Raw genomic sequence first — 25,206 nt, forward strand, 5'->3', positions numbered from 1 at the left:
AATCCAAAGGGGGAGGGGGGAGGTTAGGGGTTATGGGTTTTTTTTTGTTTTTTTGTTTCATCTTCTCCTCCTTCATCATCATCATCATCATTTTCATATTTTTCTTCGTTTCAGCCTCCATCTCCTTTCCTCTCCTTCTTTCTTCATTTTCTTTCATCTCATCCTCCTTCATCACTATCATCATTATCTTCTCCTTTTTCTTCATCATCTTATACATCAACAATCTGCTGGAAAAAACATTATTATTTACATGAAAATAGGAGTGAACATTTACATCAAACATATACATCTGCACATTTTTGTAAATTATCTTTATATATTTAATGGATATCAGTTGCACTGATCAGATAATATAATCAAAATAAACTCATAAAAAGAAAGAAAGAAAGAAATCATCGACAAAATAGCGGCATGAAATGTACACATCCAATATCAGATACAAATACTACATGACAGTGTAGGGCATTATGAAATAAAAACATTTTTGTTAGAACAAATCATACAGTAAAATAGTTTAAATGACAAAAATCAAAACTGAAATCCTGTCTGGATAACTGTATAGAGATTGGATATACATGAACTATTTTCATCATAAATATTCTAAGAACATATAACATTCAAATGTTATCATGCATCATATACATAAACATTAGCACAGTCGATAAACAGCCATATAAACAAATTAGTGGACGATTGAAAAACTACCCATATGGTTACATTCAGATGTCAATAATTAATTTATCAAATTAAACAAGGAAGAAAATCTGATTAAATAAGGTATAAAAATTTCACCTAAAACTTGTCTTGATAGAGATAGTATTACTTAGACTGATACATACATGTACTTCATTATACAAAAAATAATCATTTTAAAAGCATAGTACAATATATAGGTTAATGCGGGTACATGCATGTATACATTCTACAGAAAAACATGATTCAGACATGTGCAACTGCATAAGGAACTTCATAAATACTCTTAAGTACTATAAACTAAGATATGCACTTCTGCTCCTATTATAGGATGTGATAAATTTTCAACGACACAGCCAAGGTTTTCAACCAATATCATTATTCATAACAATGATAATCAGGGAATTTGCTAAAACAATTTTTGGTTGATTAGGGAGTGGGTGTCAAAATTAGTTTGTAAATAAACATCAATAATAATGAGATAAAAAAGGTTAACATTTTATGACAGGAGTAATGCAAGCCCTGTAATCACATTAAAGTTGCCAATAATTAAAAAAAAAATTAAGATTGAAAATTTCTGGAGATGTAAAAATAAAGAAATAATTTAAAAAAAAATGATATCAATAAAGATGTCAACAACAAGATCTTTAATCATTGATGGCTCCAGAATACATACTATTTGATTTATATTGGCTAAAAATGGCAATATTGTTTACAATCGTCATTCATTACTAGATATATTGGACATGTAATTAAAACATGTAAGCAATTAAAATTAAATTTATCATTCAAAAATTTGATTTTAAAAACAATAAGGCAAGTTCATGAGCTTTAATAATGCTGCTAATAAGTATCATGAAACAAAATCTACAAAGTTTTTGGTATGGGATCATGAATTGTGTTCAAATGAACATATTGAAAGCAAACAGTATGTGATTTTACAATATTCAATGATCGTTGTCCCGGTTGAAATTGAGTCTCAAGTGACGAAATTGTAAATTATAAACTCCTTATGTTGTTTAGCTCCCTCTCTAGACTGGTATTATTTTAGCTTTAAAACAATGTTTATTGACTACAATCGACCGATTTGCTATTCCCGTTTGGAAATAATATATCAGAACTGCATATTTTGAGATTTTCATGGTCCCAGCTACCATGGAATGGCCTTAGGCACTATTTGAAATATTTGAAATTTATTTCAAAAGGTTTACCACCTTGTGCGTTAGAGGCTTGAATAGTTCCAAGCAAATGGACTGTTCACATAATTATGCAATCATTTTTTATAAGAATTAAAACCAATCAAAACAACAATGTTCATTAGTTAACTGACAATACATCCACCTATCTCAAAGATTTAGGCCATCACCTTCGCCCCTCTCGTTCACTATGCTCCCTCGTCCCTCTCGCACTGGCATACTGATGGGGGGGGGGGGGGGGGGGTGGAGGGCTTGGGACAGTTGCCCTCCCCCTAATACAATTCAAATGTTTTGAGACAAATAAACATACTAATATACACACATGTGTGTAATTGAGAGCATAATAGTTAAATGTAAATAATGCATTATTATAAAGGAGTATAAATAAATACACTAGTACATACATTTATCAGTTAACAATATGACATAATACATGTATATGACTATGAAGTAAGTTGAAGGACTGTGGCACAAACACAACAGGCAGTCAAGGAAGAATGATTACCGGTAATCATTTTTAAGATAACTGCCTTACTCGGGAGACAAAAGAACTATACAGTAATTTGTACATGAAAATATATAATGCCCAGGTTTTGTAAATTCTGTCTCACTCCACAATAAACCCCAAAACATTTTCCATAAAATGATTAGAGTTATAACCATCTTAAAATCATGTTAGTAGTAAGGTGCGTTTAAAAATGAATAATGTAAAGAGATATGGAAGAATGGGATGGGAAGATAGATAAGGAGACTGATGGAAATATAAAAACAGAGAAAAATGAATCAGAATTATAATACGTAAAAGATAATGTAAAAGAATAAAATATGAGAAAAAGAGAGGCATTCAAATTAAGCATAAATTTGAAGAAAAACAATACCGTATATAAATTGTATATAATATCTAACTGTACCTCAAATTTATAAATAAGGGGCCGTATTCTGAAAACGATGGTATCTGTCATGTTAAGGAAAATGATGTTATTCGTCATAACAAACTCAATTTGTGTGAGAGTAACGCTTACTATTAGTCCTAGCACAAATGTCTCTTATGACTTTATGCAAAAGCAGTCTGCTTTGCGCAGACATTAACCAGTGACTTGTAATAATTTTGATTTGCTGTGACAACTTACATTATTTTACTAACATAACAGATAACATCATTTTCAGAATACCACCCAAGCTATTAAAAAATTGCATTTCTAGAGATCTAGAATGCATCATTCCACAACACTGCATGCCCCCAGTGGGCCAGGAAGCAAATACGAAAAAACTGCACCATGTTGTTATGAAATGTTTGTTCACTGCTTTAGTTTTGGATGATGGCTGCTAAAAACATTTATCTCATGCTTCACACAGAATAGCACAATAACTTATCACACACTCTAAAAGAAGAGGGGGGGGGGGGGGGAGAGAGAGAGAGAGAGAGACAGAGAGAGAGAGAGACAGAGAGACAGAGAGACAGAGAGACAGAGACAGAGAGAGAGAGAGAGAGAGAGAGAGAGAGAGGACAGTACATCCTATGGAAAACAAAGAGGCATAAATGTATGTACATTTTTTAAATATAAATGACGTAAACTGTGAACTGCCAATGGATATCACACACAACCACATACACTTACAACCAATCTATGTCCTGGGTAAAAATTAGCAAATCCTACAGAATATCGTAAATAGTAAGAATTACATATAATGTCAACCACCTTTGTAATGCTGCGTATATATACAGTATGTGTGTGATTACTATTTAAGGGTAATATAAAGGTTATTGTATATATCTCTCTATCATTATGTACATGTACATTGTATGTATAAAAGATGATAAAAAAGTTCATTGCTCATAATCACATGTACATTGTAAGAATTTATAAAAACGGTACTGATAATTATTTTAGTTACCGGTTGGTTACAATTCCTGCCAACATGTCATGAATAAGTGAACAGGTAGGTCTTTATTGATTTTTCTCGCCAAATTATTTTTTATTTTTCTTCACCAAATTAGTAGGGAATACAATTCCCAGTTTTTTCCCTCCCTTTTTTGGGGGAAGGGGGGGGGGGATAAATTTCACATTAAGAACTAATAATCAAAGGGACATTGTATTTTACATGCACCTTGGATGTACATGTATATACATGTATATGATGATAATCAGTATTACATTTCAGCTGCATAAAGTCACAATGCCAATTTGTTACCGGTATATCAAAGTTTTTCATAGATCTTCATTCATTTTGCTTTGTCTCCATAACGTTTATCAATTTTAATTTCAAAATCAAATATATATGTAAAAACACAATTTTGTGTGAACACCTTGTATTGGCTTTTTATGAAATCACTACGGTACATCTTTAAGTTCAAGTAGCCCTGCCCAAAATTAGTCACAAGCACACACATGACACACACAAACTCTGGTGGGTAAATAGCTCTCATGCACATTACCGGTATATTATGTAATGTAAGCCAGTTCACAGAGCAGATTAAAGTCATTCGTACTAAACTGTAAACCCCACCGAGACAAATGAAGGATAGTTCATGAGAGCATGTTCTTCATTAATGCATACCGGCAGATACATGTAGTACATCCTATGATAGACATGTAGAAACTGTATCGTTCTCAAGAGGGCAAACGAAGGGTATTCATGAAGCATCTCCATTACTATGGCAGTTGTACAGGTAATTCTAAAATGCACAAAGCGGGACTTCTCCATATTCAATAGATCAGTGGACATGTATGGGTGTCATTTGTACTTGTGCTACCTCTTAACTGGTCTATTGCCATGGGTACAGACATAGCATGTACTTTTCCTATCAGAGCAATAACTATTTTTTTGAAACTCAGCATGCTAAGACCCTTTAGGTAAAACTACTATTGGGTTCTCTTGAAACCAGCATATGTGATTAAGAGATACAAACTACATGTACATGTAGCTGTAAACAATGTGGAACTTCTCATAATTGCAAGTCATTAAAAATATACAATATTTCTCTTCAAAATATGACTTTGTTTTCTTTAATTTATTTGTTCAACTAAACTTGAACCAATTATTTTTTCTTTTGAGGTAGAATGTATGGTAAACGTGCAGATACCTGTCTAAATCATGTCATATTTTATGTTCACGATGGAAATCTCCTGTAGCACAAAGTCTGGTCCAAAGTTGAACTCTGGCTTGGGTTTCATGTCCATTCAAACATTGCGTCGGCTACTTCTAAGCAATCAAATAAACTATGAGGTGAAGAGGTGTTGTGGTCTAATGGATAAGTCGCCGGACTGTGAATCACAAGGTTAAGGGATCAAGTCCCTGTAATTCCACTAACGTCCTTCGGCTAGACATTAATCTATATGTGCCACACTCGACCCAGGTGAAGTATTGTTAAGTGGTATTTGGGTAATGGTAGGAAGTACAGCGCAATCCTTTGAATGTGTCAGTGCTTTCATCAGGGCAGCTAGGCTAGAGCTACAGTAATAATCTAAAAACCTCTTTGGAAGCACATACAGACATATATAGACATTACACATAAAACAACAACAGTGTATTATTAATTAGGATTATCATCATTATTATAATGAGGACAAATCAGTAGCATTACCGGTATCTAAAATTGCCATAAATATAACCTCTGAGCTACTTTTTCCAGAAGGAACAAATTCTTCACAAGAAGTTGACATTTTAAGCCCAACTAGGCCACATCATGAACCACTATTTTACACATCCTACATGTATGTGTGTGATAGAGAAGATTCCATGTTAATTCATGACCTGATGCAATAATAGTGGACAGTACATTAAAACAAAGTTTTTTCATGATGGATGTGACAGGCACTATACAAAAATGGCATATAATAATTATTATCATTATTGAAGACATAGCGTATTCCATATGAGCTTGAATCAAAGTATTCCCAGGCTTGTGATATGTCTACCCTAACTTTACCCAGTGAATGAGATTTGGTTTGAGAATAACACACAGTTGTGATACACCAAAGCTAGACTAATCTCAGCTTAAGTATTCAACACACTCAACTTTTTTATTCAACCAGAATACTGTACTGTACGTGCCCTGAACTGTTGTTCTTCCATCATCCAGGATTCAAATTGTGCATAAAAGAACAGCTGTGAGAGTTCCTGAGAGAGTTTTTAACTTTTCCTCGGTCCTTTGAAGTTCCTGAGAAAGCTGACGCCACCCCCTCCACTGAAATCCAAGAGAGCTGTGAAGGCACTGACGGGTAAAACACTGGAAGAGAGAGAGAGAGAGATAAATACATGGTATCTGTGAGCTATTAACTATTAAACTCTGGTAAGCTCTAAAAGAGCTATGATAACTTTTTTTTTTAATTGAATCTTGGTGAGCAAATCACACTTATACAGCATCAAATCCTAACAGAACCTTTTGTGAACAGAGAAGTATTTTTTTTTCTTCATGTACATGTACAATGTTCATGACCTTTCCTTGATAATTAATATCCAAAAAGTACTTGTTCGCACATCCGCACACTCAATAAAAACTAATAATAACAAGGTCCATGATAAATGATTCACACTCTCGACTCTTTACACAAATGTCCATTATCCAGTATCCACTAATACAGGAAACAGGGCAAAACTAGGAAATCATGTGATTTGGTCAGGTGATCTACATGTCAAATAATCATATCCTGGTGTTAAAAAAGGAAACCTCATATGTACATGTATATAATCAATTCTATAATAGTAAGTATTAGATTCATGTGCCCCAAAAATAGGGGGAGGGGAATATTGAATTAATGAATGAATACATAAATATATAAACGAATACATTCATTAATCAATATAATAAAATTAAACAATAAATAAATAAAAAGATAGATAACAAATACTTTCTACAAGATTTACAGTATTTTGCCCTAGATTAATTTTGAATACCGGTACTGGTGATTATTACAACTTATGCAAATGAGGATTAGAAGTTCAAGATCTGGAAAATCACTTCATTTGTCTACGTGGATGGAAAGGTAAAGAGGCTACTTACGACTTGACCGCTGGAATGTACTGTGCATACCAAGGTACAAATATTCTCTTCTGATTGGTGAGTATTCCTTGCAGTATCATCTTGACTGCTCTCTCGGACTTCAAAGGCGCTGGAAATCTGAATGAGGATAGTAAAAATAATTGTAACATGTTTCAATTTCAAGTTCTGAAGTCAACAATGTTCAGTATCATTAAATGCATTGGAGGGTGAATGGGCTGGACACAAGGTACCATAAATGGTAACAGTAAAATTAGTCTTTGTACACACTAGACAAGGTAATTGACACCACTTTTACAACTTCAGAACCAATTATTTGAAATTTATTCAATTTATTCAATTGTATCATTATTTATTATAAATTTATCTGGCCCTCAATAACTTGCTAAACCAATTTTATCATTATTGTCACTGTTACTGGTGCTACATGTAAGTGTCAGGGCCCTCAATTCAAGCACATTCTTCTTAAATAAGAGTCAGGAGTTAAGAATGACTTTTAATAATAATAATAATATAGTGCTTTTCAAGACCGAAGGCCCTCTCAAAGCGCTTTACAGATATATATATATTATTACCCGGTCATCGGATTCAGGCTTACCCGCACACAATGCATGCACATTCTCCACTCCCTTGGGAGCATTCCAGCCAGGCGTCATTTTTACAAGCGCACACTTGCTAATCTAAGCACATTAGCTTTCGCATCCTATCGGGTACCCGTTTAACACCTGAGTGGAGAGTGGCAAATGTAGATCAATGTCTTTTAGTAACGAAAGGTCATTGGAAGTGACAAATGTACACCATGGTACATTGCACCCTGAGTTCTGAATCAATTGCTGATACACATGTTTTTATGCCTTATTAGGCCATTAAAAAGAATATACATGTTTAGCGTTCCCGCCCGCCTCCTTTTTTTTTTTTTATGTTATTGAATTTTTTTTTTTTTTAATTGATTTTTTTTTTTAAAGAAAAAAAACATGAAAAACACTGCTAAAATGCATCTATTTCTGATTTAAAAAAAAAAATTAAAAATGCCAATGACCATCTTGAAAAATAGCCCAACTGTCAGGGAAAATTAACCGAGCGGCCATTTTGAAAAGAAAAAAAGGGCCTCCTCCTTCCTATTTTTGAAAAAAGTAGGACGCTAAACATGTTTTTGTGTTTATTTGGCCTTATGGCCAAAATATGAAATCCTGATTGGAATTGTAAATCAATATACATGTACATACATGTACAATGAGACAAGCAGACATTATTCAGGAGTTGGTGCCAATTGTATGATTTTTTGTTGTGCTAGTGAACATTTTATTGGAATTGCTCAAATTGGCCAAACATCAAACTTACTCCAAATAATTGTTTACACCTTTCAACAATAAGCAAATTTCAATGATATGAATGGTTCCATTTTGAGAGGCACTACCGGTATATAGAATTGTAACAGGTGTGAACAAATAATCAGTCACGGTACATGTATAATTTCTATTCCTGTATGTTTTGAGAAAGATTTGTAATCAAAATCACAATCCTTTGTAAAAGATTTGGCCAACTTTTCTAATGACTTCAATGTTCAACCTGAACTAAAATACAGTGGGATCTCCTAATGACAAACTCCAGGTTTGCAAAGAAATTACCTAGCAATTAATATGAAGCTTTGTTTGTAGTAGACATATTAGGTCTTCGCTAAGTGACAGACTCTGACAGATGCTGTTTTTTACTTGCACATTAGCTTTGAGTTTTTCTTATTTGTCCGTCACTGCACTTCCCTTGCACGTGTTCCTGCGACTGCCCACCTTTTCTACACAAAGTACAACAATACTCTGTAAGAGAGATGTACTCCAATGGAAGAAGAAGGTAGAGCTAAAAAATATTTTAAATAGTGGAACTGGCAAAATTATAGCAGTGTACCAGTGTTCTTTATTACAGGCTTCCAACGTATAAAAATCCTCACCTTGATTTGCACTGAGCAAACATGCCTTCCTCCATATAAGACGGACAGACCAGTGACAGGTGGACTCCTGTTGCCTTCATCTGTTTCAACTCGTACCCCAGCGCCTCTGTGAAGCCGATGATAGCAGACTTGCTTGCGCAGTAGTCAGCGAGACCGTTGACGCCCACGAACCCAGCCAGACTGGCAATGTTGACGACGTGGCCCTGCTTCCGGTTGAGCATGTCCGGGAGGAGAGCTTTGGTGAGCTACGATCGGAAAGAAAATACTACAGAATTGAATTTGTTTGAAGCAATTGTTTTTGTTGGGTTTTTTTACAACTTAGGAGGGGATGGTTCATGGTTTGAAGAAAATTTTTGGCGGCTGGATCAGAAAGAAATATGACAGAATTAAAATTAAAAATTAACAACTTTTTTTTAATTGTACAACTTTGGAAGGGATGTATCATGGTTTATGGTTCGAAGAAAAACTTTGGTGGCTGGATGGGAAAGAAAATATGACAGAATTTAATTTGTTTGAAACAACTTTTTTTCCTTTTTTTTTTTTTACAACTTTGGAGGGAGTGGTTCATGGTACATGTATCTCAATTCACATTGAAAAGGTATATTGGCTGGCATTCAATTGAGATTTTATAAAACAATCAATTCCCTTTAATTTGGTTGCTTGGTTATTATAACTTTAATTAAATCTAGGCTCTTTTTTAAGACTGTTTGAATGGAGAAGATTAAGGTTTAGTGAATTTGATTTTTCTATTTATGTTAAAGTCCAATTAAATAATATTTTTTTAAAGCTGTTCATCTCTATTTAGGCCAAATAACAAAAATGAAGTGTTTTTCGTCCCCGCCCGCCTCCTTTTTGTTACTATTTACTATTCAGAAGAAAAAAAGCAAATGAAAAAACAAACAAAAAAGCCTGCGATATACATTTTTTTCATATAGCTTCTAAAGTGATACAAATCATTTGTTTTGTCAATCATACATTGCATTAGTATACTCACACAGCACAATATCTGTGTCTCTGTGAATAAAAAGGCTTGGCCAGGTATAATTAGCATGGAAGCCATCTTTTAAAAAAATAGTTAAAATTAGCAAAATAGTAAAGAGTACATGTAATGCCCTGCCTCCTCCTTTAAAAAAAAATCTGGACGAGAAACACATTATTTTTGTTATTTGGCCCTATCACTTTTATCCGCACCAAGAATTCATGATCTGATACAGAGTATCAGATCTTTTTGTCATATTAACGAGACATCTGTATTTTTCTATACACATGTATATCCTAAAACTAAAAGGGTGTGGTCCTACTTTGAATGGAGGGAATGAATCATTCAGTAAGCTAAGCTGAGATTATAGATTGATATCTCTACAACTAGAAATACTCTAGTAACATGTAATCCTACTCCTAGTATTATCGACTTGTAATTTGTAGGAAACTTTTAACAAATTAAAAATTGTCAGATTGCTAGCACACTAGTATCTAATAAACACACATTCATAATTCAAACATTTTGTTTTTATGTCTTAAAGACTAATCCTGATTGTGATGTACACATTGCATAATAAATGATCAGAGTCAAGTCTAACTCCAAACAAATTCCCCAACTTGTACAAAATTCATTGGGCATAATCAAATCTCACTTTGTCTTTGTCATTAAAAATAATAAATGGTATGATGTGGAGGGGGGGGGGGGGGGGGGCCAAATGCTTAACAAAAGTAAAGTCACCACTTTAGCCTTGGGATTTAACAAAATATGCATCAAATAGCAAAATCTTTAATATTTGTACTTTATAATTTTATCTAATACAAGTCGTAAAAGATTCATGAAATATTTTATGTAAACTTCTTCAAATTACTGTTTTATATCAACCAATCAGATACAACCTGTCCCGACACACAACCTCTAGGTGTAGGCCTACCTACCAGTATCATTCTCTACAGCCATGCGCTTATTAATTTTGTTGATTGTCAAATTTTGAGATTCATGAGAAGAATTAGACTAGATTCATATGAAACAATTTGAGATATTTAATGTCAAACAAGATCGACAGGTTTTTATCTTTTTGTAGACTCCATAAACAATACTGGTCTATAAGTTTTTGTCTTTCTTTTTTTAAAACTCAATGCACACTCAGTGCTGTCATGTCATGAAGCTTTAAAGTTTAATGCTCTTTTTGGTGGTTTATCTAAAATACCAATTGTTCAGTTTCAAACGTTTACAGCCAAGATGCATCTTAAGCAAAACTACAATTATCAAAAAATACACAACAGTAAATTTAAACAAAGAAACAAAGGTAAAAATGTTGTACCCAAATATACGCCATGGTATTCACTTCAAAGACCTTCTCTATGGCACTATCTGAACACTGTAGCACTGGTTTTCCACTCAGAGTAGCGGCATTATTTATCAAAATATCGACATGTCCAATATCCCGTTTAATTTGCGCGATAACGGAATACAAGTCTGTTTTTCGACTCAAATCGCAGTAGTACGCATGAGCACTTCTCCCCTTGCTACACAGTTCCTCTGCCAATAATTTGTTTCCTTCAATATCTATATCAAGCAGAACAAGCTGGGCACCTCTCCTGGCGAACTCCTGGGCCAGCAGCCTCCCGAGTCCGTTGGCTGAGCCTGTGATCAAAACAGTACGCCCATACACATACTTGGGACTGGCTGGAAAGACGAAGCGGTACAAGCTGCATAAAACATGGTACAACATGCGACAAAATAAGACTATCATCTCGATCAATAACGACAAACAATGAAAGAAATATCCCAGAGGTAGAGAATTGTCGGAATTATGATTTTCGAGTGGCTCTCCTTCGGGTTCTGCCATCTTATAAAGATCTTTCCTCGTGCATCATCACGCATCCAACGCAATTAATCTAGCCTACAGCGTGACACTTTGAATGTGATGTCGATGCGATACCGGTAGTGCATGCTCAATGTAAACAAAATAGCTGATGATGAATGTGAAATGTAGGTCGGGTTAAGATGTGCCTGCCGTTGATGTAATCCGATTCGAACTTTTCGGAAACGACCTTTTTATAAATGCACGCAAAAGGTAAATAATAACACGAAGAAAGTAGGACACTGTTCTTCAAGGTCACATTCGCTATTATTGATAATAATCAAGATCTAGATGTGGAACTTTTACTACTAATTTGAGCTGTATTTTTTTCAAAGTAGTATAGACTATCTTTGATTTTTTTTAAAAGGATAAATAGATTTTCATGGCGCTGAAATATTTATACAATTTGGCGTGTGACTGGACGGGGGCGGGGTACGGAGCGGAGCATATTGCCCTCTCCACTATAGAGAGGTGAAAACGAGGTAACGAAAAGGAAAATAAGAAATATAGATTAATTTTATCAAAAATTTCGTCAAGTACGATTGGTTTCCACATGCATATTTTAATGCATTCTAGAGTAGCCTACATACTACATAGGAACTATATATTTACATGATTAAGGCGCTCAACCCATGATTTTTCACATATTGCTAAACTGCATGGTGTCAAAAATTTAGGCCCTGTAGTTGATTCCACTATTATACAATTTCCATATTGAAACCAGTTCACTTAACTGGAATTCACAGGCTCGTGGTTTCAACTGGCCCTAACTGGTAGGCCCTACCAGTTGACAACTGGTAGTCCAACTGGAATAAATTGGTTACCAGTTGATTCCAGTATTCCAAAATCCATATTGAAACCAATTAACTAATTGGAATCAACTGGTACCAGTACCAGTTGCAATGGTTCCACTGGTATCTAACTGTTTTTTCCGACCTGGGTTAAAAGGACATCCAAGTAAATTCTAAATCAGTTGCGAGGCCTACATTCATTGTCATAAACGAAACTGAAAGAGTGTGATTTAGTTGATGTCTGTCGACTGATCATTATATGAAGCGCCAGGCGCGTACACGGGGGGGGGGGGGGGGGGGGGGGGGGGGATTTGGATTTGTTTTTGTTTTTTGTTTTTTGTTTTTTATAAAAAAAAAAAAAAAAAAAAAAAAAATCCCATGGCTGACCTAAAAAAGCTGACCTTACCCCCCCCCCCCCAACGGAGCAAGATGTCAAAATTTCAAATTTCGACACCAAAAAAAAAAAGTGTCCTCTTATCCCCCCCCCCCTCCCCCCGCTCATCAAAAAGTGACCTTTTACCCCCCCCCCCCCCCCCCCCCCCCGCTTATTCAGCGGCTGGCTGAGTCGTTGCGAAATTTTCGGCCCGATTTATAAATCTTAAACCCCCCCCTTGAAAAAATCCTGCGTACGCGCCTGTGAAGCGCTCAATGGGTCCTAAGTTACGATTGTGATTCGTTTACAATGGATAATCGTGCATCATAGAGGATTACACTTCATTGAATGATTTTAAAGGGAAATCCAACCTTGATAGCAAACTCTAGAGAAAAAGAAAAAAAAATCAGAGATGTAGATTGGTGAAACGGTTTGAATGAAATCTGATAAATGATGAGAAAGTTATAAATGTTTGAAAGTTATAATATATCAATATAGTTATGGGCTGAATATCTCTGTTGGTGAAGTTGACAACTTTCCCGGCATTTAACACATGCACAAAATGACTACAATTTCATTTTATTTTAGATGTATGACTCAGGAGGGTCTTAGTATCTAGAGAAGACCTATAGTAATATGGTATACATACTATATTTTGAGTAGGGAGGAGGCACTTAGGAGAAAAAACAGAAATCAATGATATCTTTGTACACGCGACAAAATATGGGAGAGTAATTTTTGTCCGCAACTACGTCAAAATCTACTGACCAAACTGCCAATTTGAGATTCGCATATTTGTGATCTCATACTTTAAACGTTGATTTCTTTCTAATTATTGGTTCGATTTATTTCAAACTTTTGCCATTAATAATCATCTACTTGCACGCAAATGAACTTATTACAAGGATTGGATTTCCATGTAGTGAATGAGTATTTCACAATATGAATGACACCTTCCAGAAACAATGATTTCCTAGTTTGCCGGTCGGGTCAATTCAAGAACGTTGCTTTGAGAAAGATTTTCAGTGTAAGTGGGGTTGCTCTATTTTTTCTCTCGAGATACTGACCACAAGCAAACGTTATCGTGTTTGCTGGACCCGCTATTGTTATGCGTATATAATAGAAAACAACGAAAGAAATGATAATTTAATGAAATAATAAATTTGGACAAGGGATACTTTAGGTCAACAGTGATCCTTGACGTGTTTGAGTAACTGGTGGTTATCTTTAGTAAAGCTGATTATTCAATATATTTATAGACAGCCAGCCGGAGATGACCTCTATTAGGAGAAGAAAAAGGGCCAAGAGGAATCATGTCAGTAAGTGTTTTTCATCCTTCCCTCATAATTTCCATTTTCAGTTTGACTTAATAATAATTTGGAGAGGACTTTAAAAGATTATTATTATTATTATTATTATTATTATTATTATTATTATTATTATTATTATTATTATTATTATTATTATTATTATTATTATTATTATATTGCATGTATTCACCATTTATGATTCCGGACCGCCCCACCCTCTCCCCTGCAGTTCGTCCAATTCACATTTCGTTTTCCATCCATGAGGTTTAATAAACATTTGATGATTATTATTATTATTCATGATTAAATTGTTAATTGATAGCAGACGAAATGGGCATTAGACAAACCATGAATTAGACCAACTGGAAATCAGACTAAATGAGCGATAAACCAAATGATTAGTAGACTTATTGGAGATTAGACCGAATGGAAATTAGACCAAATGAATTTTAACCTAAATGATAAGAGAACAAATGTTACGTAGACGAAATGATTATTATATATATGGATAGTAGACGGGCTGTCCGAAGACCATATGGGAATAGACCGATTCGGGCAGTAGACGAACTGATTGTAGACGAAACGGCTATAACACGATTTCAGATAGGCCTACGTTCACAACTTAAAACTACTTGATAACATAACAAGTGATCATTTTGTTTAAAAGAGGGGGCACATAACTCTGGAAAAGGCTTTGACGACCCATGTTGTTAGCCTTCCGGTCTAATAACTCTTGTTAATTGATACCATTTTTATAAGTAATATATAGTATTACCAAAAGGGGGCAAAGAGAACATTCTGTGTACATTATAAAGGCAAATCAGTCTGGGTTTTAAAAGCAAGGGCACGGGTTGGTTGTGCCCCGCCCACCCCGTCAAATCCAGTATACGCCATTGTTACAGGCAATCAACGGTACGTTCACATCTGCATTTGATTTCTAATTGTCAATAATGATTATGCTAATAGAAAATAATAGCCATCACATTTTTTTCATACAAGAAGTGATGCTTTATCCATTCCCTTTCCATAAAGAAACACAAATACAGTATACCCAGACGTTTTGTGGCCGGACAGGTTGTATATCCAGACAGTTGAATTTAAAACATTACTTTGAGAAAGTTTACATGCAAAAATTCATAAATGTTTAAAGATATTTCATGGAAAATATTATAGAGGACAAATATTTATCATGATTAGTAATATTTAATGCTAAATTTTCCTAAAATTCGAATGCAAAAGAAAGGCTTCATTTTTTGTTAAGCGTACGGGCCCGTGACCCCCTCCTATCATAATTATACAGCCCAAAATACTACAAAAATATACTGACTATTGACAAGATACTTATTAAAACATTTTCAACGGTCACAAATGTCCATGAAAGCCTTTTATCTTATTTCTGCTTCGTATTTCATCTATAAGTGAAAAAACACTCTAATGCAAGCTGCTCCTTAAAACCTTGTAAAATGTGGGTTACGAAGAAAAAAGTTGTGAATAAAAAATGATATGAAATATTCGAGTGCTTTTTGTTTAAGTAAAAAGATGGTAAATATAGAGAACAGGAAGGAAACAAAAGAATTGGAATTCGAAGGACGAGGAGTTGGAGAGAATAGCAAGAGGAGTACAAATCAGGGGCGGATCCAGGATTTTCCAAAAGGGGGGCGTGAAATGTACGAAATTGCGAGAAAAATGGTGAACCTTAAGATGATCTATGGTACATTCTGAGGCATGAACTGAACATTAATTTTATGTGAATATTTCTTAGGGCCCTTTTTCGGAAGTAAAAAGGGGGCTTGCGCCCCACGCCCCTGATGATCCGCCCCTGCAAATAACGGCATGAAGTAGAAAGAGATAGATAGATATTATATCAAATAATTCAATTTGGATAATCCTTTAATTGTCACGTTCATATATAAATAATAATTAAAACAATTGAAATAACAATCCTTGAGAGTTCACTTCTTCAATATGACCGGTTTCAATTCTAGTTTTTTAGATAGATAGATAGTTATGTTGATAGGTAGGTAGGTAAGTAGATAAATATTCGTTTCTATTAGAGATACATAAATAGGCAGGGGGTAGGTAGCTAGTAGGCTTAGGTAGGTAGGTAGGCAGGCAGCAGACAAGTAGATATATAGATAGGTAGATAGATAGATTAATTGATTTAGAGAGAAGAGAGACAGAAAGAGACTGAGACGGATAGCGACGGAGAAAGGGAGAGAAGGTGTACATTCTGTTCACGCAGTCATGATGGACATTCACCTAGTCATAACTGGACAACATTTCGTGTCTTTCGTGATCATACTGACTAAATCATGCCCTAGATTGTTTGGAGAATTTTGTTTAATTTTACGAAAATTGCAACTTTAATAATTTTAAATAGACATGTATTATCCCAAACCCGATATGAAGTCATTTCCCATATCGTCAGGGTAATGATTAGAAAAATAATCCAGTTATCAATCAGTTTTGCTATCTTGCATATTAATCGCTGATTTCGTTTGGAAAATGAAGATAACCAACCCTAGAATCATTTGAAGTTCCTCTTCTATTATACTTTTCCCCAGCAGATCTTTCCTTGGAAACAGACATTTGAGTAGGACACTCAGAAGTCAGATCATCAGATGATAATCTTGTCAACGTTGTGTATAGGAATGTTGTGTGCGGTGCGAATCGCATAGGCTTTACGTGTCGAAAGTCCCAATTGAAATAATACACACAATACACTCGTCCAATGTGAATGTACTGTACGGACGCTCGAGCTCGCGATCGCCGGCCAAATCCGCGCGCCAATGCAAGCGACTGATGTACAGACACCTGACGAAAGCCTCACGAAGACTTCTGTACCTCCAGGTAAAAACCGTATTTTTTCAACTTTCTAGGGTCAGACTGTGTTAGTCATTGTGAATGTATTGGTGTTGATGATCATAGCTAGTGACATTTTACTGTTACAATGTTCTGTGAACTGTTGGTTTGGTTTAAAATGTTAGTTTGTTAACTCTGAGATACAAAGTTTTCTCGTTCGCGAGCACGCGGCCAGCCTGTGTGTTGTGAGAGTGTGTATGTGTTGGCATAATTGCATGTGTGTGTGTTGTACATGCTATGTGCTGTTCCCGTAGTAGGTTGATATCGTGAGTAGACTGCAAAGTTTTCGTCTCAAACTTTTGCAAAGTATCAACTTTTACACTCTTTTCTGACACATGGCTGCAACAAAATTGAAAGATATTTGTCATAAATGTTCTATAAATCCACACTGTTGACTCCATAGTACTTAAAATGTTCATTTACGTAGTTTTGAGGGATTTGTCCAATCTTGAATGTTGAAATCTTGTATAGATGTGAGACGATTCGTGACGTAGTAGGCTGAAGAGGCCATTGCGGAGAACAACCTGTTGACCTGTGAATATTTACGTAGAATTTCGGGCTAGGCCAGGGGTGCGAGATTTGCATATCCCGTTGTGAATGTTGTTGAGAGGGAGGATGCCGAGCGGACTTCTCAAGTAATCTTGGTTTTACTGTGTGGGGAAGGGGTATTATTTTTAGAGTGCTCTCCTATTGTGCTTGTGCTCTCAAGTCTCATGCAATTTGTGCTCTACTAACATAGTAACAAGATGTGTTTTTAAGGAAGGGGATGTGAATAACTCTTGTTGATGATCAAATTAATTATTAGTGTAGATCTAGAAAAAAAGGTCTAGTCTACTCTAACGTTAGACTCGTAAGAGTTAGACTGAAAAAAATCTGTTTATTTCATTTGGGGATATGTTCTGCTGAGACAGTATGGCTTCACTGAGGAAAGCATAGGCTTGGAAGGGGGAGGGGGCTTTTTCATTTTTTTCCTCAAAAATTGTTTAGGTTTATTTATTTATTGATATTTTTTTTTAAAGCAGCCGGACAGAGCTGTAAACATAGAAATATTTGCGGTACATTAATAATCACGGATTTACAGTAGCGCTAAAATCTGCAAGCGCGAATTTTAGAACTCACAAAAATATAAGCATGACTTCTTATGCATGTTTTGAACGGGCTGAATTGTGTGCAATGCAAATTTAAGAACCAGGGAATATATTTTGGGGTCACTCAGCTCAAAAAATTAATCAGGCGAAAATAACAGCGTTTACAGTCTGCTAGTCAAAACATTAACCAAAAATGTTTATGAGCATTCAATATAATATATAGATCTAAGCCAACTCAAACAGGATAAAGAGCATTGAAAAATTCCACTGTTTTCTGTTTTGTTTGGAGGTTAAATAAAAATAAACAATATCATCAGAAGAGTTTATGAAAAAAACAAGAGTAACAAGAGTTCAAAACAAGACTGAAATGGAGTTAACAATTTTTTTTTTGGGGGGGGGTGGGGGTGGGGGGCATAGCTTGTCGTTAGAGTTTATCGTTACTATGTGACTGCCCGTACCCTCTAAATGTTTATGTGCGAGGAAATATTTATACATGTTTGGAGAGGGCAGACAGTCCATTTGGCGTTGCTTGCTCTGACTTTCATTCAAATAATATTTGAATTTATCTTGCCTCCAGGATTATTTGTTCTTCAGAGTTACGAGAGATGTCGAGTGAAAGAGTTTATTGAAAGAGCACAGATGTGAGAGTTATGTACAGTAAGTTTCAAGGCCCAAAAGTAATGATGGGTCAGAGAGCTCAACTCTGGAAGTTAATTTCCCATAATTAATAAAGTACCTTTTATCATGGGTGTGTATGGCGCCGGGGATTAACTTGACGCAATGCCTCGTAGTGACACGCCCTTTCAAGGGGCAACATGTGTCCGGAGGGTATAAAATGGGAAGCAGAGGCTCTTCTGAATTGGGGTGAGCTTTGACTTTTTTGGAGCGACTTCTTCATTTTTATTCATACTCCCTTTTCTTTTCCCGACACGAGGTGCTAAAGTTTTAGCAGAGTTCGTAGGCTGGGCGCCCATAGAGGTGGATTTTTTTGATTCATGATTATATTTATTTAATTGTAATAAACGTACTATCCACTTCATCACTTGACTTCTGTTGAAAACTTTTATTTCTTCGTTTAGACTTTGTTCTTCTGTGAAATTTGACTAGGGCGGGGCGGTAGGCGGCCACCTCGTAGCCGGGGCCATTTCAATAACTTGAAACATTTGATAACAAAGAGAAAGCAATGAATCCAGGACTGAATATTATCTTTATCACTGAATGCTATGAATTGATACATTGTTTAAAATATGTTAGTTGTTATACAGTAGGTTTGCAGATGCACCATGTGAGAGAGAGGGAGGATTGAGGAGTCCTGAAAAGTACTCTCTGTAACCTTTCTTGAGGGAGTGTAGTCCTGCAAAGAACTGTTGGTGTTAGTTGTTGGTCTGCATCCATTGAATGATTGGTTACTACTGAAGTCCACCATTTACATGTAGCTTGCCATTCACTGACACATGAAGAAATAGATTTACCTACAGCATGTGTAAACAAGCTATCATATGCAACATGTATTCAGGAGTAGATGTTAACATGGCATCAGGCCACGTGAAAACAAAAGTGCTTCTCCACCACTTGACATACCCTTACCCTTTGTGTACGTGTGAGCAATACCGATTCCCCATATAGCAGGAAGTTAGAGGGAGAAAGGTCGTTATAGTCATTATTCACTTCCTGGTCTGGCTTGAGTTCCCAGTATGTGATGTACGTATGCATACTTCCCTAGTAGATGTCAGTGTATACATTAACAGTTCCTATGGTCTGCTGTATGGTCATCTCCACCATTAACCCATGCCCCTTCAGTGTTTTCTTAAGGTCTAAATAAATCTGTTTTTCCTTTCAAATTGGTATCAGTTATGATTATTTTCCCCTACTGTCCCTACATAGTTTGAAGTGATAAAAGTAAAGTATATACTAATAAATGAACATCTATAGGTTTAAATAAAATTTAACTCATTTAACAAAAAATTTACATGAAAATAACAATTATAAATCGTCACACTGTTTTGCCAATTTAGAGAGTTAAGTGATTTTTACAACTTAATTGTTCTAATGCATGAACGGCACAATGTACTGCATAAGAAATTTACTAAGATTTTATGATATTGATGCCTTTTCTGCTTGTGTTTCTTCTGTAATTCCTAGCATTTTAGATAAAAAACAAAATTTTAAAATGTCTCTTTATCAATTTGTAATTGCTTCTTTAGTTCAATGGACATATTTTTGAATATCTATGAAGACTATGATATCACATCGATTAGAGATTGAATGTTAATTGATTTGGTCTATTTAAAAAATGAAATTGGCATGAATGCATATAGTAAGATGTAAAATGGAATGTAGATTGGATGGAATCATTCATTCATTTGAAAGAAACAACATTTTGAAAATCAGAGAAAATTATAAAAAGAATGAAAATTTTCTGAAGTCATGAAAAAGTGAGCAATTTATAGGCATTTTTTTTTCTTTCTTCAATCATTTCTAAATTCTCTTGGGTGGAGAGAAATTCCTCATATCCTGTCATAGAAATTCAGTTTACTTTTTCTTCTTTGCGATTGCTTGTGAAGTATATCATGTTTTCGGAGCCAGAAAGGCATGAAGTCTGTGTAAAAGCAAAAGTATTGGGAGTATGCTCTCCCGGTTCTCAACAGACCATTTGTTGACCTGACTTTATAAATAAATTTTTACATTTCGAACATATTTCTTCTTCTTCTTCCAGGCTATTGGCTCCCTTCCACGTCACACTTATCCCAGTCTTCCAAAGCCATCACCATGGCCAAGCCCAAGGTGAAAACCGGCAACAGCAATGCCGTGGATAAACTGACCCGTCGACCTCCCAAGAACGTGCTCAGGATCAAGATGGGCTGCACTGACAAGCGTAAGGTACGCAGCGGCAAGCTCAAGAAGGTGCTAACCTCGCTGGAAGACCCCGACTTCATCATGGAACCTGATATGGATGCCTTCACCTGCACCGAGGCAGAAATGGACGCTCTGGAGCTGTCTGAGGACCTTATGAATCAGATTGAAGAGGTAGGTACACTGTACATGCAGATGGATGATGTGATCGTGGATGACGCAGCTCCAGGTCAAAGATTTCCTCCCATAATTTTGTTTAAAAAGATCACCAACACCCACAAATACTATGCACTAAAATCGTAAATCATTGTCTTTTTTGTTTTGTATTGTTTTTTGTTCTTTGTACGAGTTCCAAAGTTTACCAAGTTTTTACATCACTTAATTGTAATTCTGTCTCATTAGTTTTTCTTCTTTTGAGTAACCTTAATTTGGTGTGTGTGTTTGTGTTGAGGACCCTTTTTTCATTATCATTTACTGATCCTGTTTTGTAGTTACATGTAGTTATTTCTACATGTATTACAGCCTACGACTGCTTATAATTTGTTGCTTGGATTTTTAAAAATAAGCATTTACTATTAGACAGATGAATATATGAACATGGATTTTGATTTTATTCCTTATTCAAATGAATTGAGTATGAATTTGAGTACATTGATTTTGTTGCAATTTATTGGTTGATAATCAGAGCTAGCACCACAAAGCAGAAAGATATAGACTGGGAACCATATCAGTAACCACATGTTTTGTCACAGTGACACAAATTTTAAAAGACTTAACATTTGTTTCTGTGTATGTTCTGTAACAGATTGAGATGGATGACTTAGACGTAGATGATGTCGATGACGTCACTGTCAAAGATTCAGGGCGAGGGTTTGAAAAGCTGTCTACCTCTAAGAAGCTGCAGACCATGAAGCGCAACTCCAAGACTGGCCAGTACGAGTGCCCTTACTGCGTCTTCTGCTCTCCTTACTACAGCGCCGTGGCCAGTCACACCCTCATCCACACAGGTGAGAAGCCATTCCGTTGTAAGATCTGCGGATACCGTGCCCGGCAGCGAGGTCACGTGGTGGTCCACATGCAGATGCATGAGGAGCAGAAGCCGTATATCTGCGTCAAATGCGACTACTCGACGACCCAGCCGTCCCACCTTCGGGTGCACATGAGGGTGCATGCCGATGAGGAGGAGCAGGATGAGGGGGATGGCAACTACATCTCGGAACAGCTGGCTTCGCTCAAGGAACAGATGAAGAGTGAGGAGGAAAAAATGCAGCTGTTCTCATGCAACCAGTGTGATTACGTGACCAAGCGCAAGCACAACCTCATACAGCATCTTGCCGTCCACACGGGAGCCAAGCCCTACAAGTGCGATCTGTGTGACTACTCTTCCAGCCAGAAAGGTCACCTGAATGTCCACATCCGCACCCATACCAAGGAGAAGCCCTTCAAGTGTCCAAAGTGCCCTTTTGCATCCACGGTGCCCAAGTCCCTACGTGAGCATCTCCAGATGCACTATGGGCAGCGCCCCCTCAAGTGTCCTTACTGCTCTTTCTCTTCCAGCCAGGCATTCTCTATCAAACGCCACATTGCCCTGCATGAGGATGTCAAGTCCTTTTCTTGCAAGTTCTGCAGCTACAAGACTACCGTTGAAGATGATTTCAATCACCATAGGAGTATTCATACCCAGCAAGCCTCCTACAAGTGCACTCATTGTTGTTACGAGTCTCCTTTCAAGCACATCTTCGATACCCACATTCTAACGCATACTGAGACTCTGGGCATCACCGCCGAGAATCGTGTCCCCAAGGGTAACATTCCGTCTATGCGTTCCAGACAGGGTGCAAAAAATCGCCTGCGCAACACCAAAAAGAATGAAGTTCATGATGATCCGGAGTCTGGTAGGAAACCAGAGAATGAAAGCCTTTCCATCCATCCACCAACCACCTTGCCTTCCAAGGAGCCTAAAGCAAGTCCTGTCCCTGGGGCCGAACCCGAGGACTTGATGGTCGATGTGAACGACTATGACGATGATGATGACGATGATGATGACTATGACTACATGGAATTCACCAAAAAACCCAAGGCCATCAGGAAGCAGAATTCTCCAACACCTGCCGATGCCACTCGCACCGTCTCGACTGCCATGCAGACCATGCCTGAAATGTCGGTCGAGCTTCCGCCAACTCCAACCCTCTCCGACAAGTATGCTCCTTCTCTTCCCGACATTGCCACTCCTTCCTTTCATGACGGGGCATCCCAGCAGGATATCAATGAAGCTGAGACTAAACTCTCCTTAGAGGACATGGAATCTATGGAAGGCATCGTGGTGGAGAACCCCATGAACAAGCTCTTCACCTGTGAGTATTGTGATAAAGAATTGATCGGCCAAGAAGACTGGCGTCGGCATGTGTCGCGTCACTTCATGGAATGGCCAGAACTCAATTGATTGTGTTCCACTTTCTGTAAAATTCCTGATGCTTAAAACAAAATGTACAGATCCCAAGAGAACCATCTTCCTGTAAAATTTGCCTTACATTTCTTATGCTATGTCTTCCACAGTTTTTGTATTTCTGTTTGTTTAAATAAGAAAATGCATCAGTTATTTTCTGTGGTAGTGGATATTTGAAGTAGAACTTACATTTAACACTACCATGTCCCTTTCAAATGGCAAAACAAGAAAATACTTCATGAAGACTATTTCTCTCCTGGATATCCCATTTTGGAGAAGATATGGTGGACCTGGAATTAGCGTTTAGTTTGCTAGTCTAACGAATGTGAGGAAGAGGAAGCTGAAGAAAGTGTCAGAGGACTTCTTAAAAGCAATGAAGTATTACAAAAAATGTACAGCGTATGTAAAATATATAGTGGAAACGTTGTGTGTCTTGACACAAGTATTTATAGATATAGGATTATGTAGGGTTTAAAGAAAACAGAATGATAAGGTAAAGTTAATATGTCCATATTTAAGTGCATGCCAAAGATAAGATGAATTATTTTGCCAATGATTTCGTCAATTCTCCATCAGTATTGGTTATTAAGATGTATGTTGACTCAAATTGCTGATGGAATTATATTTTGGAGAGAGATGAATTTATGTGATTGATTTGAATAGCTTTCTTTTAACGTGGAAAAATGGCCTACCAGCCCTGATCTCCATAGTTTATCCTACAAAGAAGAACAGTCCAGCAATAGAAAAAAGATTTACCTAAGTCGGATTTCAAACAACAATGATTTATGCGACAGTTGTGTTTGAGTAAGTGAACAAGAGTACAGTGTTTCCTCCTAGAGAGTTATATTTTTATAAAACATAATGAATTTTTCAAGCTTAATAGGTATATCTGATCATGTGAGAAAATTAAAATTTAAAAGTCTTCCTTTCTAACATAAATTTGTGCCTTCTAATCATGCTGATAATTTCTCGATATTAGTTCTGTCAAGAAAATGCTTTTGTATTCTCTTAAATGTTTAAAACCATGGTGCTTTTGAACTTTTTTAATCTGTTGTGTAAGAGACATTGTAATATGTTGTAAATCGGCGTGGATTCATTTAGTCGATTTTCAGTAGAGAAATGTGTGTTGGTGTGATTTAGAAATAGCAATGAAGTGTATTGAGTAACTACATGTACAGTAAACCGTTTGCATTCAATATCGTTTTTGTGTGTAGATTACCTTTTCTAGATTAAGAGTCTTGTTTCATATTTTTTGTTGTGTCTTCCATGTAATTTTGTATTTCTTTCTTTCAATTCCATTTGAATTCCATTCTTATTTTTATTATGCATCGTGTATATAATGTAATCACATTTACCGACATTGATACATGTACATTGTAGCACATTAATCACTCAAAAAGTATTAGTAGTATTCTTTTTGTCTGAATTCACAGCCCATGGTAATGAAAAAAGGGAAGAATTACAGAATGAGTCAGAGATTCACTTAACTTTTGATTACTTCCATAATCCATATTAGAGGATGCTGGGATCGTCTAACAATCAATTGATTTTCCCTCAAAAATAATTTGAATGCAGCATAAATCAACCCTTGTATCGTTATTGGGGAAAAGAAAATTCTCATATGCTACATTTATGTCCAGTTTGACAAGAAAGTTTATCAGATCATGCAATTTTAGCAAATTCATACTACCGGTAGTCTTTGGGGAGAAAAAAATCCAAGCCATACTTATTAGCAAGTGTAAATTTATGGTGTTACTAATGTACATTCAGATTAGGTATGACCCAACTTAAGAAAACTGCA

General features: G+C 36.2%; 2 protein-coding genes across 2 annotated transcripts; one reads left to right on the forward strand and one right to left on the reverse strand.

Moving 5' to 3' along the window:
- Window positions 1-5,589: 5,589 nt before the first annotated feature.
- Window positions 5,590-11,755, reverse strand: LOC584929 (epidermal retinol dehydrogenase 2). Its single transcript, XM_784773.5, has 4 exons — window positions 11,140-11,755; window positions 8,837-9,081; window positions 6,895-7,011; window positions 5,590-6,120 (listed from the first exon to the last, which is right to left on the reverse strand). Exons 1-4 carry the CDS (start codon window positions 11,665-11,667, stop codon window positions 6,024-6,026), a joined length of 987 nt encoding a protein of 328 aa, XP_789866.3. The 5' UTR covers window positions 11,668-11,755; the 3' UTR covers window positions 5,590-6,023.
- A 5,039-nt stretch (window positions 11,756-16,794) lies between these two features.
- Window positions 16,795-24,588, forward strand: LOC100891950 (endothelial zinc finger protein induced by tumor necrosis factor alpha). Its single transcript, XM_003724650.3, has 3 exons — window positions 16,795-17,006; window positions 20,823-21,133; window positions 21,765-24,588. The coding sequence occupies exons 1-3, from the start codon at window positions 16,946-16,948 to the stop codon at window positions 23,400-23,402; spliced, it is 2,010 nt and encodes a 669-aa protein (XP_003724698.2). The 5' UTR covers window positions 16,795-16,945; the 3' UTR covers window positions 23,403-24,588.
- Window positions 24,589-25,206: the final 618 nt, after the last annotated feature.

Source organism: Strongylocentrotus purpuratus, unplaced genomic scaffold, assembly GCF_000002235.5.
Source record: "Strongylocentrotus purpuratus isolate Spur 01 unplaced genomic scaffold, Spur_5.0 spur5_scaffold_7, whole genome shotgun sequence".
Classification (NCBI taxonomy): Eukaryota; Metazoa; Echinodermata; class Echinoidea; order Camarodonta; family Strongylocentrotidae; genus Strongylocentrotus; species Strongylocentrotus purpuratus.